The sequence below is a fragment of the Centropristis striata genome, chromosome 17, assembly GCF_030273125.1.
Source record: "Centropristis striata isolate RG_2023a ecotype Rhode Island chromosome 17, C.striata_1.0, whole genome shotgun sequence".
In the NCBI taxonomy this organism is placed as follows: Eukaryota; Metazoa; Chordata; class Actinopteri; order Perciformes; family Serranidae; genus Centropristis; species Centropristis striata.
The window spans coordinates 30,411,819-30,427,721 of record NC_081533.1 but is presented as its reverse complement, the minus strand read 5'-3'; the positions used below and the strand labels follow the sequence as shown (position 1 = coordinate 30,427,721).

The 15,903-nt window shown below is 37.4% G+C and overlaps 1 protein-coding gene across 1 annotated transcript in view; it reads left to right on the top strand.

The window, feature by feature from the left end:
- eml3 (EMAP like 3) overlaps positions 1-15,591 on the top strand; it is a 110,711-nt gene extending 95,120 nt beyond the window's left edge. Inside the window, 13 exon segments of the mRNA XM_059354200.1 lie at positions 145-279; positions 1,623-1,761; positions 2,925-3,076; positions 3,185-3,310; positions 6,249-6,260; positions 6,263-6,382; positions 7,025-7,092; positions 8,096-8,184; positions 10,129-10,226; positions 11,262-11,349; positions 11,995-12,093; positions 12,257-12,387; positions 13,844-15,591. Of these exon segments, the coding sequence (XP_059210183.1) occupies positions 145-279; positions 1,623-1,761; positions 2,925-3,076; positions 3,185-3,310; positions 6,249-6,260; positions 6,263-6,382; positions 7,025-7,092; positions 8,096-8,184; positions 10,129-10,226; positions 11,262-11,349; positions 11,995-12,093; positions 12,257-12,387; positions 13,844-14,050 (1,464 nt within the window). The 3' untranslated portion in view covers positions 14,051-15,591.
- Positions 15,592-15,903: the final 312 nt, after the last annotated feature.

Here is a 15,903-nt window from a genome sequence, read left to right as displayed (position 1 = left end):
GAACGCGTTCTTTTAAAACCTGGTCCTCAAAGGTCTTTGAATTGAAAACAATATAGTCTTATTCTAATCCGACCCGACCCGACCCGACTAAAGGCTTGACACAGACGTCATGTAACATAATAACTGTGTGTTCCCTGTTTCTAGAGTACCAACGAGGCTGTGTTTGCTGTGGAGTTCAACCCCAGCGACAGCACCAACATCATCACCTGTGGTAAATCCCACGTCTACTTCTGGACGCTCACCGCGGGACAGTTCACCAAGAAACAAGGCATCTTTGGAGTAAGACACAGTTACTTTATCCTGACAGTTCCCCCTATTATCTGAATATGAGTTAGAACTACAAATTAAAGTTTGAAGCGTCCTCAGTTTGAGGCCAGAAAGGGAAGTAAGTAGCAAAACAAAGAACTGAAAACTGAGAGTAGCATGTTGGGCCTCATGCAAGAACCACTAGTACGAACCGATTCCTTCCTAAGTGGTTTATACAAATGGCATGTGGTCTAGACATGCTGTAGAAGTCATGTGCAGGTTTTCACTCATAGCTGGTGTATTTCATTACTTTGTAGTGATTTAGAGTTTGAAAATCCTGGAGAAATGATTATTATTCATTTAAAAAAAAGTTAAGAATGTGAAAACATTCTTGCATGGGGCCCATTGGTTTTGAAGAGGAAAACAATACTGGTCCAAAAGAGAATTGGACGATCTGGACTAATCTAGTACCCCTTTTCGACCAACATGAATGTAGTACTTTTGGTGGGCTGGAGCTGGTTCACAGTTGGTTCCACTTGGGAACCGTCTCAGAACCTGTTTGCTTTTCCACAGGCTACAGAGCCACATCATTACGTCACAGTTTACGTCTGGAAACGTCTCCGTTTTCCAGTAGTGCTAGCCTGCTAACACTAGCCTGCTAACGCTAGCCTGCTAACGCTAGTCTGCTAACGCTAGCCTGCTAACGATAGCCTTCTAACACTAGTCTGCTAACACTAGCCTGCAAACACTAGTCTGCTAACACTAGTCTGCTAACACTAGCCTGCTAACACTAGCCTGCTAACGCTAGTCTGCTAACACTAGCCTGCAAACACTAGTCTGCTAACACTAGTCTGCTAACACTAGCCTGCTAACACTAGCCTGCTAACACTAGTCTGCTAACGCTAGCCTGCTAACGCTAGCCTGCTAACACTAGTCTGCTAACACTAGCCTGCTAACACTAGCCTGCTAACGCTAGTCTGCTAACGCTAGCCTGCTAACGCTAGCCTGCTAACGCTAGTCTGCTAATGCTAGCCTGCTAATGCTACCCACATCAATCGGATACGTCATAACGTAACGTAACTGACTGACGTAAGTTGTTTGTGATTCGAGTGTGCCGCTCTGGAACCAGTTTTCCTGGCTGGGAAAGGACTGGCTTTGCCTGTCGAAAAGCAAAGAACTGGTTCAAGATTAGGCCCTGGCTCCAAACCGGCCCTGGAACTGCCTTGGTTGAATAGAGTTAAAAGATGCATATTAACTTTAAAATGAAGTGTTGAAATGTGTTTTTAGAATAGTTATTATAGCAAAAAAAAAAAATCAGGATATCAGTACTCACAATGTCTCAAATTCTTGTTTTAAAAACTTTTTTTGTTTTTCAGAAATACAAGAAGCCCAAGTTCATCCAGTGCTTTGTGTTCAGTCTGACTGGAGATGTTCTGACGGGAGACTCTGAGGGAAACATCCTGACGTGGGGGAAGTCTGCGGCAGATGTGAAAACGCTCGGTAAAGGAGCCAAAGGTCAGTAGTTTCAATATTTACCATACAAAATAAAATGTAAACGTATTATGAATGTTAAGTTAGTTTAACCCATTAAGGCCTAAAGCGCCTGGAAAAAAATGCCTGGAAAACCTATGGCCGATTTTCAAATGACCCCCTAAAACTTGAAGTTTTTCTGGAAATTCAACACCTACTAAATAATAGATTTTTCAGCCTCTGTAGCAGATAGAAATGAAATTCAGAAGTAAGAAGAAAGTATTTGAGAGCTTATACCCGTGGCTTTCATACGAAGTTGAGTTTATTTGTCCAAACCTTCAATACATTTTTTTTAAAAATCAACAAACTCAGCAAATGTTACATTTGATTGAATAAAAAATCCTATGCATAATACTAATACATGCCCATTAGCAAGATGCAAACATGATATGACCACTGGAAGAACAAGACATAGTTCTCATTAGTCTACTCTAATAAAAAAAATATATATATCATAATAATAATAATAATAAATAATAATAATACATTTTATATATTGCACTTTTCAGGGTACTCAACGACGCATAAAGTAATATAAGACATAAACAGTCATGATTTCTTATATCATCATCACAATCAATTAGCCTATTATTAATATTAATATATAATTAATAATGTCTGTTCTTCGGTGAAAATATGTCGTCTAAAAACATATTCCTCATCCATAAATCCCGGTCGATTGGTTCCGAGGGTTCAAAGTCCGGATCAGCAATTAAATGATCGGCGCTGTTTTCATCAGATCTCTTCCGTCACTTCCTGCTGAGCTCCTCCGCTATAGTCGTCTTCCTCCATGATTTAAAGTTCTGGAAAAGTCCCATGTTGCATTGCGACACTCCCACATGTATTCTGATCATGATTCTGATGCATTTCATTGGCCAAGAGACCGAAAATAGGTGGAAAAAAATACAAATACTACAAAATGACATATCCGCTGTCCCGGCCTTAATGGTAGAGTGACGCAACAGCGCTGCTGGTTTTAATGGTAGAAATGCTGTAATGCTTTCCCGGCATCAATGGGTTAAGTAACAAAACAAGATAAACATCTCAAATTTGAAGCTTGACCACCAACACTGTAAAAATCTGTTCTCAATATGTGATTAATGATCCTCTTTTGATGGTCATCTTAACACTGGTTAAATTTCCCACAGAGACCTTCCAGATCATGCGACAGACCAGAGCCCATGAAGGCAGCGTGTTCACCCTGTGCACCCTGCAGGGCGGCGCTCTGCTCAGTGGAGGAGGCAAAGACCGTAAAATCATCCGCTGGAGCGCCGACCTGGCACCCGAGAGAGAGTGTGAGGTGAACCATAGCTGTATGTCTGTGTGATGCAGTTGGTGGAGGGCCCTGTGTCAAGACACCTTCAAATAAAAAGCAAAGCCTTGTTGATTCATTTCACAATTTGTCCAGATTCCAGAAAATTTTGGAGCAGTGCGTACCATTGCAGATGTGGATGGGGAGGAACTGTTAGTTGGTACGACCCGTAACGCCATCCTCAGAGGAACCTTCTCAGACGGATTTGTGGCCATAGTACAGGTATGTTAATGATGTCGATGTACATCAGCATTGTATAGTTTTTGGATGCTTTTTCAGGATGAAATATTATTGTATTGGAAGCTTTTTTCCCAATATTAGGGAATGGTGACATAACAATGAATGCAGTTTAAAAGAATAGAATAGAATAGAATAGAATAGGTCTTTATTTGTCATTGTCACATGTACAACTAAATTCAAAGTGCTCTCCAGTAAGTGCAACATTTAAGAGTCTATAAAAATATAAATATAAAAAGAAAAATATGTACAATTCAAAATACCCAGTTTAGACAAACACATAAACACACTCAGACATACATGCATAGTCGCACAACAAAAAAAACAACAACAAACAAACAGCATGAACACACAGTCGAGACAAACAACAGTACAGAACATAATGGTTCATGAAGCTTCGTTGTCACTTCACTACAGACTGCAGACGAGTCTGTCACAAAACCTATTTTATCCACCAAAACAAAGACCCACCCTAAAAATGTTCTACACATTTATATGTAGGCTAAATTAACAGACCATCATCTACTGCAGGTAATACACTTAACTGTGGGTAAGTCCCTCATTCAAAAAAAAATCTGGACTGTCCCTTTAAGACAGCGAGCACTCCTAGAGCAGCTTCTCTGTTAGAAATACAGCAGAGGAGTTCTAACCAACAACATGATTCCTGTGGCTTCTTCACAATAAAAGCCAACCTGTGTTTTGCCAGTTGCGTCCTTTAACCCATTGACGCCTAAAATGCCTGTAAAACCTCTGGGTGATTTTGAAATAAGCCCCTAAAACCTGAAGTTTTTCTGGAAATTCAACAGAAGTGTCAACGCTTCTACTAAATAATAGATTTTTCAGCCTCTGTAGCAGGTAGAAATGAAATTCCAAAAGTATTTGAGAGCTTATACAAATACTACAAAACGACGTATCCGCTTTCCAGGCTTCAATGGGTTAATGTAGTGTGGCAGCATTCTTTGAATGTTTTGTTTCCTTTTTCCATAACAGAGAGCTTTCATATGGTGTAAAGAGGTTGAACAGCGAGCAGTGAGGCTGATAATATCAGTGAGATAAGATCACTAACACTAACACTGGATTACATAATGCATTGTTCCCTGTTAATCCTTCACGCATGCAAAGGAATTTTAATCCAGTGTTGGAATGGCCACTATTATTGAAAACTACTGTAGAGAGATAATTACAGAATATATATAAATCGTATCACAAAAGTAGTTTGATTTCCTGAAAATCTAAAGGATCGTAGCTTTAAGTTCTGCTTCTTCATCTCAAGCTCCTGTTTGTTAAAATCCAGTTTTACTATTATAGTTTTTCTTCGTCTAATTTTTTTTAGTATTTCAGTTTCTATTATCCTGATGTTTTCCAAATGTATTTAACTAAACACAGCTGGGGCAGGATAAGTCTCCGGGCTCCAATGTGCTGTCTACTGTGTACACTGTGCATGGTGGGCACTTGAGGATTGGGAGGATTGGGAGGAATGGGGGATCAGAGGCTCATTTTGGTCCCTAATGTGTTAAGTATCTTATATCCAGATTTATTTAGTCTATTTAGATCCAACAGATTCCAGTCAACAGCTGGCAGCAGAATGTATGCTAGCAATGTCTCTGCTGACCGCTGGAATCTGGCTTCATTGAGGTTGTTTCTGTGGGAAACTTCCAGACAGACAAAACGACCCAAGTGTAAAGCTAAACCTGCTAGTGGAAGCTACACAGAAAAACCTGTAGTGTTGTTTTTTCAGTGTTAATAATTTTGAGTTAGTGGGTGTTGATTTTGGAGTTGTTTTAACACTTTAACACAAGCGAGTTACATGTTAACACCTGAGTTAGAATCATTTCAGTTGGAGTTGATTTTCAGATTTTGTGACTTGTATGTTCGGCTAAAGACAGAACGCACTTTTAATGTATCATATAACAAAACAATGAATGTTAATTATCACATTCGTGAAAGGAAATAACATGATTTTAGGGTTAAAAAATACACTTTAATGTGTCATAAAATAACACGATGTGTTAAATATTAACACTCACAGTGAAAGGCAATAACACGATTTTAGCGTTGAAAATACACTTAAATGTGTCGTAAAATAACACGATGTATGTTAAAAATTACCAGTTGGAGTTAAAAGTGCACTTATGTGGTGTCATAAAACAACACCAAGGGTGTCAAATATTTAACACTATTAAAGAGTTAAAATATTTACACTTTTCAAAGTGTAATTTTAACTCAGAGTCCGTGAGAACTATATAAACTCAGAAAAAGTGTTCAATTTAACACTCTGTGAGTTGAATTAACACTCCCGATTTTGCTGTGTACAGGGATCACTACAGCTCACCTCAAGTGTTGGAACAAATGTACAAATCTTATACAGCACAGATCATAGACATTTTAAATAAGACACAAATAATGTGATCAGCATTCTTCGTTTTTAGTTGTAACTTAAACTTAAAGTATAAAATGACTCCTAAACTCTGAGAAAAAGAAACAAAAGACATAACTCATTTAGTTGGTAATCTAGAAAGATATGCAAATGTAAAATTCAAATATTGCTTATTGTTTATTGTATCCTTTGGATCCCCATTAGTCTTCATAGAGATGAAGACTATTCTTCCTGGGGTCCACATTAAATCAAACAATTATTACACAATTACATCATTACAGCATTTATACAGATAATAACATGAAGTCATTCATCCTAACATGATTATAATGTATATTAACATGATTATAATATATATTAAGTAGTACAAGGCATGATTATAAAAAGAGTTACGTGATTATAGAAGAGTATACGAGGTAAGCATCATTTTACCATGAATATAATTGTTAAGTGGGTTCAAACAAATCAGAACTTTTTTCTTGTCATTTCATATATAACATATTTCGTGTGTGTGTGTGTGTGTGTGTGTGTGTGTGTGTGTGTCAGGGTCATGTAGATGAGAGATGTGGGGACTGGCTACACACCCCTCTCAGAACATCTTCCTCACCTGTGGCCACGACAAACAGGTGTGTTTGTGGAAAACAGAGGAACACAAGCTGGACTGGACCATCACCCTGGAGGTAGGACACTCTGATCTGGACCAGCTATTCTCAACCTTGGGGTCGGGACCCCAATTGGGGTCGCGAGATGATTTCTGGGGGTCGCCAAATCATTTTGGAAGTCAGCTCTGTCTCCACTGTGTTAAAGTGTTCATGTGTTTGTCTTTTTGGTCACTTAATGTCTTTTTTTTGGTCATTTTGTGTCTTTATTGGTCCTTTTGTGTCTTTTTTTTATCATTTTGTGGTCAATTTGTGTCTTTTTTGGTCATTTTGTTTCCTTTCTTTAGTCATTTTGTGTCTTTTTTTAGTCATTTTGTGTCTGTTTTTAGTCATTTTGTGTCGTTTTTTGGTGATTTTGTTTTTTTTTGGGTAATTTTGTGTCTTTTTTTGGTAATTTTGTGTCTTTTTGGTCATTTTGTTTCCTTTTTTTGGTCATTTTGTTCTTTTTTGGGTGATCTGAACTGTGCGTGTGAGTTTCTGTTCAGTGAGCGGGGTTTACCGACAACATGCATGTTAAATTGGGGGTCGCGACTCAAAAAGGTTGAGAACTACTGATCTGGACCACAGGACTTTCCTTGTGTTCTGAATCTGTTTTCAACATACTAACAGTACTTCTATTTGAATAAACCCTATTGATCCTCCTTGTCCTGCGTGTCTCTGCAGGAGTACGGGTTGTGTGCTGATTTCTGTCCGAATGACTCCGTGGTTTCAGTCGGCCTCAGCACAGGAAGGTAATACAGCACATCACACTGAGAACAAACCATCACCTAGTTAAGAATAAAATAATATGATGAATAAAATCTGTGTTTCTCCGCTGCTGTTTGGCTCGTTGGTGGCGGGGCTGCTAGCAGAGCCGCTAACGTTTCACGTGTTTGTCTGATAACTTAAGATCTGATGACTGAAATCTTTCTTCCCGTTAAAATATATAGTTAAATGACTCAAAAGTGTATCATTAAAATGGGACCTGATACTGCATCAAATATAAATAGAATTACATTTATTATTCTAAAATGGGCCGTCCTGCATAATGAATACTTTTGGTACTTTGAGTATGTTTTGATGCTGATACTTTGCTACTTTTACTAATACAAGATTTGCAATTGTATAGTATTTCTTTACTGTGGCATGTTACTTTTACTAAAACATCTGAGTACTTTTTTCCTCCACTGTTGCCACTCCACCACTGTTAAAACCAGTTAGCATGGCTAGCACTGTTAGCCACCTCCATGGTTCCTTGTGACGTCAGAAATGAGAGCCGGGTGGAGGCGAATCCCAGCTCGGACTCTGAATGTCGTATAGGCAAGGCAAGGCAATTTATATACAATTCGGACACAGGGCCATTCAAAGTGCTTTACAGGGGTAAGATTAAAATACATAAAACACATTAGAAAACATTTAAAAGCGAATTAAAAAACAAAACAAAGTGAATGAATAAAACATTTAAAAGCGAATGAATAAAAATTACAGGTTAAAATGGAAACAGAAAAGTCTTCAGACTTGATTTAAAAGAGCTGAGAGTTGCAGCATATGTGCAGTATATATCATCTTTAATATAAAAATGTTGATAATTGCAGCTTTAACACGCCAACACAAGGTCGATATTAAAGAAAAATCAAAAAACTTCTCAAAATTTTGACCCTTCAGTATAATACAATAAATGCAGAATAATGTTTATAACGAATGCCATTCCATAGATGTGACTGACAACCTCTCCATCCCCTCTAACACTAACAGGTGGATGGTCCTTGACCTGCGGACCAGTGAGGTGGTGTCTGAGTCCACTGATGGCAACGAGCAGCTGTCTGTCATGAGATACTCACCAGGTCTGTTGTCCAACTACTGTCAGTTATCATGATCCAAGATTTAACCCTTTGATGAACAGCGTGGGTCTAAAGCAGCGATGGGCAACTTAAATGCTGCAGGGGGCCACAATTTTTCATGGACACTACCACAGGGCCACACACTGTAAAAAAAAAAATCTGTTTAATTTACGGTAAAATACCGGCAGCTGTGGTTGCCAAAACATCACCGTAAAAAATACAGTGAGCGTATGTAAATGTAAATATCAGCAAAAACTGTAATTTATACTGAATAATCCCATTACTTTTAGGATAATTGTTTCATCGTGGTATTTCTCCATTAACTTTACATGGAAATGTTATATTTTTACAGCAAAACTGTGTGTTTTCTACAGTTTATGGCGGTAGAATTTAAAGTTTTATACTATTCTTTGATTTACAGTAATTTAAAGTATCACTACGGTGATGTACAATGTTTAATTTTACGACCTATTTCTGATGCAATTTGTGTTTGTGTTTTACTGTAATTTCCACAAACATTTTTTACAGTGCATATAGGACCGTGCACTTAACCAGATATGATGAAACTGCAATTTTAAATATGTTTACAGTGCAGTAACTTAAAATATTTCATGCTCAAATGCATGTATAACAGTATAAATAGGAATACAAAAGATTTGAAGCAAATAAAAGACTGTGATTTCTTTTTTTTTTCAGTGCAAGAACAGCAGACCAACATTTATTGCAATAAATAATTTTGTGCATTTTTACACTGCACTTTTAAGATTTCATGCTCAAATGCATGTAGTTGTACTGAGGGCCACTTCAAGTGAGGGTGAGGGCCGTATGCGGCCCCCGGGCCTCCAGTTGCCCATCCCTGGTCTAAAGTGACCTGACTGAGTTTTTATTGTCCATATCTTTGCAATTAATTAATTTTATCATTCAGTTATCCAGGTTTTCCTCAATCAACTTGTTTTTGATCATTATGCATCTTAATTTTTTTTGTTTTCATTTCTTACTTTTTGAATAAAAAACCTTTTTGTATCACTACGCTTCTAATGCACAACATGGGTAAAAAATTACCCGTATCCATTTTCAATGTTATTTCATGTATGGCTGAGTGTTTCTATTATACATCTTTGAAATAAATGTATTTTATCATTTATTAGTCCAAGTATTCAGTTTAAGTACAGTACAAAGTATTATTAAAGTACTAGGTCATTTAATTTTAAATCAAAATTGGATGAATGGGTCATTTTTGACCCATGTGTGTAAACTTGATGTAACAATACAAAAACAATTTTTCTTCATAAAGTATGAAAGGAAAAATGGATATAATGATCTGTTGCAACAAAAAAGATATTCAAATAATACTTGGACTATTCAATCATAAAATAAATTGATTTAAAAAGGTAGAGCAAAGAAACACAGCCAGCATGAAATAACATGAGAATTATTATTTTTATTTTTATTTTTTATTTTTTATTTTTTATTTTTTTTTTTTTTTATTAAGGGGGTAGTTATTTTTATTTTTTATTTTTTATTTTTTATTTTTTATTTTTTATTTTTTATTTTTTATTTTTTATTTTTTATTTTTTATTTTTAATTTTTTTATTAAGGGGGTAGTTATTTTTATTTTTTATTATTTATTTTTTTTATTAAGGGGGTAGTTATTGTACACTTCTGTATACACTTACAGAATCTGTAACCTGTTTTATGTTTAATTACAAATACCAATAAAAAGATTTTTCAAAAAAAAAAAAAAAATAACATGAGAAGTGAATGTGGGTCATTTGTGACCCATGTTGTGCATCAAAGGGTTATTTAACAACAGGCCAGTGTTTGGTGAAGATAAAGCATCAACCTAAACTAAATTTCAGTACAGTGACTGAAAAAAAGCACAGAGCAGAAGAGACAGACACAGTGGGAATCCCCTTTAACTGAATCAAAGGCCTCATGTGTTTTCAGATGGCAACTTTTTAGCTGTTGGGTCCCATGACAACTTCATCTACATCTACAATGTGACAGAGAGCGGCCGGCGCTACACCCGCTGCGGGAAATGTAACGTGAGTTAAATATCAAATCCATAATGTTCCTTTTTGTTCCTTGGATTTCCTCCTGATCAGTGGCGGTTCTACACAGGGGCCTCCAGGGGCCAAATTAATAATAAAATGATCAATTTATAACAATCAACAATGGAACAATTCTAATCTTTTATTTGTTCAAACAATATTTCATTGTACACAAAAGGAACCCAGAATGTGTACATTGTATAATAGTTTAATTGTGCAATAAAATATGTACACTACTGGTCAAAAGTTTTAGAACACACCAACTTTTCCAGAATTTAATTGAAAATTATGCAGTTTAATGTCTCAGTGTACTCATGCAACATTTAAAATTCTTTATTGAGCATGATAGTGTTTTGAAAGTTAAAAAAAAAGATTCAAAATCACATTTTATGTTGGACTAAAGGACTAAAAAAAGACACAAAATGACAAAAAAAGACACCAAAAGACACAAAATGACTAAAAAAAGACACAAAATGAAAAAAAAAAGACACAAAATGACTTACAAAGACATGAAAAGAATTCAAAAATGGACAAAATAGCCCAAGACTCCATAGAGTTAAGTTGTTAATCCATTTCTTGTTCCCTGAAAAAGGCCTACTTGTATCATTCTGAAATGTACATTATTTTCCAGTTTTGGTTAAGCTTACCTTTTTTTATTTACCTCTGGCAGTTCACCACTTACCTTTGTACCCTTTCAAGCTGTTCATTTGACTTGAACTGCTTGAATTTCAATAAAAAACTGGAAAAATTGGGGTGTTCTAAAACTTTTGACCGGTAGTGTATATTGTTTCTGTTTAATTCATGTCACTGCCATGAATACCATTTGTTAATCTTCACTTATTTTTCTATTCCAACAACAAAACCCTTGCTCCACTTCCTCCTGGAAGTCAAAGTATTGAGCTAAAGGCTAAAGGCACATTGTTGGTTCAGGACTGAATAAAGGATTTCCTGTCGATAAGAAAAGCTGGAATCCTTTTCCTCTAACAGCGTTTTCACAGTGACACAGCCTCTGCTTCTCTGTCCAATCAGGGTCACTCCAGCTTCATAACTCACCTGGATTGGTCCAAAGACGGAAAGTACATCATGTCCAATTCAGGAGACTATGAGATCCTTTACTGTGAGTATCATTTTGTACATAAATCCTCGGACAGCTGTAAAAGCTTTCTGGCGTAAGATCTACATAGAAGTGGTGACAATATTTGGGACAATCATTGCTTTCTTTTTGGGCTTCTGCACTCTACATCCTCAAATAAAAACACAAAATACCTTTTTGGCATACTGAGTGTAGCTGCTAAAAAAGCTATAACAAGGAAATGGCTTAAAACAGACAGCCCATCTATAGACGAGTGGTATGACATCATCTATGAAATTTTTGTAATGGAAAGAATCACTTTCTCTGTGAGGCTTCAAAAAGCCAAATTTGAGGAAATCTGTGAGAAGTGGAGATTGTACATCGCTCCGAAACGCCCTTCTTTTGTGTAATATTGTGTAACTTTCTTTTTTTTAAAATGTTTTAATCTGTTTTTTACTACTTACTGTAGATGGAAACACCCCCAAGTTCTGTTCGTTCGTTTGTTTATAAAAATCTGAAAATATGGATCACAGTGTCTATTATCAAAACGGTGATGACTGTTGTAATGTGTTATTGAAATGTGATTCTAAATAAAGACAAAATGTAAAAAAAAAAAAAAAATTAAAAAAAATCAATCCTCGGACAGCATGACAATCCAGTGTTCTAACTGTGATGGATGTATTGTGCCAGGGGACATAGCAGCAGGCTGTAAACTGTTGAGGAATCGCTTCGAGAGCAAAGACAGAGAATGGGCGTCCTACACCTGTGTGCTGGGCTTCCATGTCATGGGTGAGACCCTTAACATTATTATTTAAACATGACTGTGTTGCTATGGGTTCATTTTAGTTTTTACCGTATTTCCTGCAACTGTGATATCTGTACAGCACTTTGGTCAACCCCGGTTGTTTTAAATGTGCTCTATAAATAAAGTTTGACTTGACTTGACTTCCAGGTGTGTGGCTGGAGGGCTCTGACGGCACAGACATCAACGCTCTTTGTCGCTCTCACAGTGAGAGGGTGGTGGCTGTGGCTGATGACTTCTGTAAAGTCCACCTCTTCCAGTACCCCTGTCCTAAACCCAAGGTACCGCTCCTATATGACAGCCTTCCTGTTTAAAGATGCAGTGTGTAGCATTTAGGAGGATCTGTTGGCAGAAATGGAACTTAATATTCATAATTATGTTTTCATGAGTGTACTATTACAATTATTGTGTTTTTTAATTGGCTTAAGTGAGCCCTACATGTCTACAGTACAGGCCAAAAGTTCGGACACACACCCATCTCATTCAATGCGTTTTTCTTTATTTTCATGACTATTTACATTGTAGATTCTCACTGAAGGCATCAGAACTATGAATGAACACATATGGAATTATGTACTTAACAAAAAAAGTGTGAAATAACTGAAAACATGTCTTGTATTTTAGATTCCTCAAAGTAACCACCCTTTGCTTACTAGAATATAAGACATGTTTTCAGTTATTTCACACTTTTTTTGTTAAGTACATAATTCCACAGGTGTTCATTAAGAGTTTTGATGAATTTACAATGTAAATAGTCATGAAAATAAAGGAAACGCATTGAATGAGAAGGTGTGTCCAAACTTTTGGACTATTCCAACATACAAAGTGATTATGTACATTCACTGAGTGAATATTAAGAAAATAAAACATATATTTCTCGCTAGAAATGTGATCAAAATCCATTTTTATGCAGAAACTACGTCAAAATATTGATTTTTTCACTAAAAATGAGAGAACTGGCCGCCATGTTTTTTGTTCTTGAAAGTCACGTGACTTGGAACAAACCAATAGGAAAAAATATCCATGGAATATGACTGTCATTAACTTGCATTGTAGCGAAATCCGTGTCAGTTTCACGGAAATTTTAGTGATTCCGTGGCTATTCCATGGATTTTGAGTTAAGCAAATCCGTGGCTATTTCACGGATTCCTGTGAGACCATGTTCTCTAATTCATACACATGTTATAATCCATCACACAGTAGAAAGACAGCGGAGCACCTTCTCTCACAGGCTGCTCCAGCTCCGCTGTCATAGGGACAGATATAAAAAATCTTTCCTGCCACATGCCATCACACTGTACAATAACAAATAATAACCTGGTTCATTACATACTGTCTATGCACTTTATGTGTTTTTTATGCACACTGTTCATTGCACCTTATTTGTTTCATAGCACCAACATTTTTATACTGTATATTCATATTTATTCTGCACTGGAATTCTATTCTACTCCTTCTTTAGACACTTTATATTTTATTGTATTTTATTGTATTTTTATATTTTATTGCTTGAAGTATGCCTAGGTTGTTCTTTTTATCTATCTATCTATCTATCTATCTATCTATCTATCTATCTATCTATCTATCTATCTATCTATCTATCTATCTATCTATCTATCTATCTATCTATCTATCTATCTATCTATCTATCTATCTATCTATCTATCTATCTAAAAATATCAGCTGGTTGAACTTTGAGAGGAATGTATCTCTTCCTTTCTTTTTTTTCCTCTCCAGGCTCCGAGCCACAAGTACGAGGGCCACGGCAGCCACGTCACCAACGTCTGCTTCACCCACAGCGACTCCCACCTCCTCTCCATGGGCGGGAAGGACACCTGCATCCTCCAGTGGAGGGTGATGTGGGGCGGGGCGGCCGACGGCAGGGACAGACTGGCCTCGGCCTCGTCCACCTCCACCAGCTCTCCAGAACCGGCCACCAGCTAGGAAAGGACACGCACTATTAAGAGTGACGGAGGGGAAGTGTTTACACAGCCAGAGAGGCGTGTGAGTCAGTGGACGGCAGCCACAGCTCTGGGATCAGCCGGGCCTCTGCTGCCTCACTTTCACACAGAACATGTAGAGCAGGCATGTCCAAACTATTCCACAAAGGGCCGTGTGGCTGCAGGTTTTCGTTTCAACCAAGCAAAGATACTAGCCTGGGTATACCCAGACTGCCTTGCGCACTCAAATTTCATTTCGAACCTCAAGACCTCAAGAAAACTCAAAAATTTGTTCCCAGAAATAGCCTGACACCAACTAGTTTGCTGTTAGTATTTGACCAGTACACTCTGGAATTGCTAAGGGGAAAAACTATGTCATGGGAGGTGTATTGCTCAGGACTCAAGGAATCGCAGCGTCCAGTGTGAAGTTCTTTGGATAAGCAGTTCTCGAGAAACCTGCAAGCAGCAAAGCTGGAGGCAATCAGCAATCTACTGGGTCTGAACAGGCATGTTGTGAAGGGGCACTGCACTAGTGTCTCCTCACCACCAGGTTGGACTTTATACCCACACATCACAGCTGTGAAAAAAGACAACACAACGATTACAGTTGACAGACAGGTTGTACCCTAAACATTATATTTTAGCTCATCACCAGTTCTAACTCCCTGTTAAAACCAGAATCTCCTTTTCTTGAGGGTGGGTTGCCACTAGAGGTCACTTAATATCCTCATTGGATCACAGAGGATCCTTAGCCTGGGTATACCCATACTGCCTTGCGCGCTCAAATTTCATTTCGAACCTCCATCCAGTCTGGAAACCAGGAAGCTTTCTTAGCCCTGTTTTAGGGATCCAATCACAGAGCGGGGAGGGACGGCAAGACGATGACGCGTACTACTCGACACTTGGAAGCTTGTAGTTTTCTTACGGATCCAACATGGCTGCTGCAGACGCAAAACTCTCTTTAGCTGTAGATGGTGTTTTAAATAGTTTAGAGCGAACGTTGAAAGGCAAAAGGTCTCTGGGCGGCTCCGCTGTCCCCCGGCTTGGTTCCCTATACTCTTCCCTCTTTTTTAACCCTATAAAGCCAAGTGTTTTACATTTGATACACAAGTTTTTGAGACCTCTGCATCATCAGTGTGATATTTTTTTTCCTGATAAACCTGATGTATACATGTGTTGAAGATTTTAAAAAAATTGAGCAACAAATTGCACAAAAATACCAGATGTATCAAAAATGATATGCAGGTTCCACTGGTGGATCAGTCATTGCTACATGAAAACTTCATATCAGCAGATGTACGATGTTGTGTTATATGGAAAAAAATATTTTGCATGTTTGAGGAAAATGTTAAAAGGAAATTCAAAGTTTTAGGATAATAGGATAAAAATGTTAGGTTTTATATGTTTTTGTTAGTTCAAGAAAACAAACTGAAAGCAAAAAATTGCACAAAAAGACCTGATGTGTCAAATATGATACAAATTACAATTCATGTATGCAAATTGATATTGATTTTTTTCTAATTTGTCAGCAGGTTCACTAATCATTCCATTTTGGAAAATTAGAATTTTCTGGCAATTATTTCATGGTTCAGGCTTTATAGGGTTAAAGTATCGCATCACTCAAAAACATGCATTGTAGAAATTTAACAGGCCAAAAATGGGTATGTTGCCACCGAGAGGCCCGCAGCAGCTTGTTTATTGCCCATAAAATCAGTGGATGTGTGTGGCTGAATGACATGAGGGGGAATAAAGCGTGAAAATAAATAATCTTGCAGAAAGCGAGAACTGGAGGAGCAAAGCAGCAAGCAACACTCTCTCACAGACACACACACAACAAACATCCATCTCTGTTGCTCT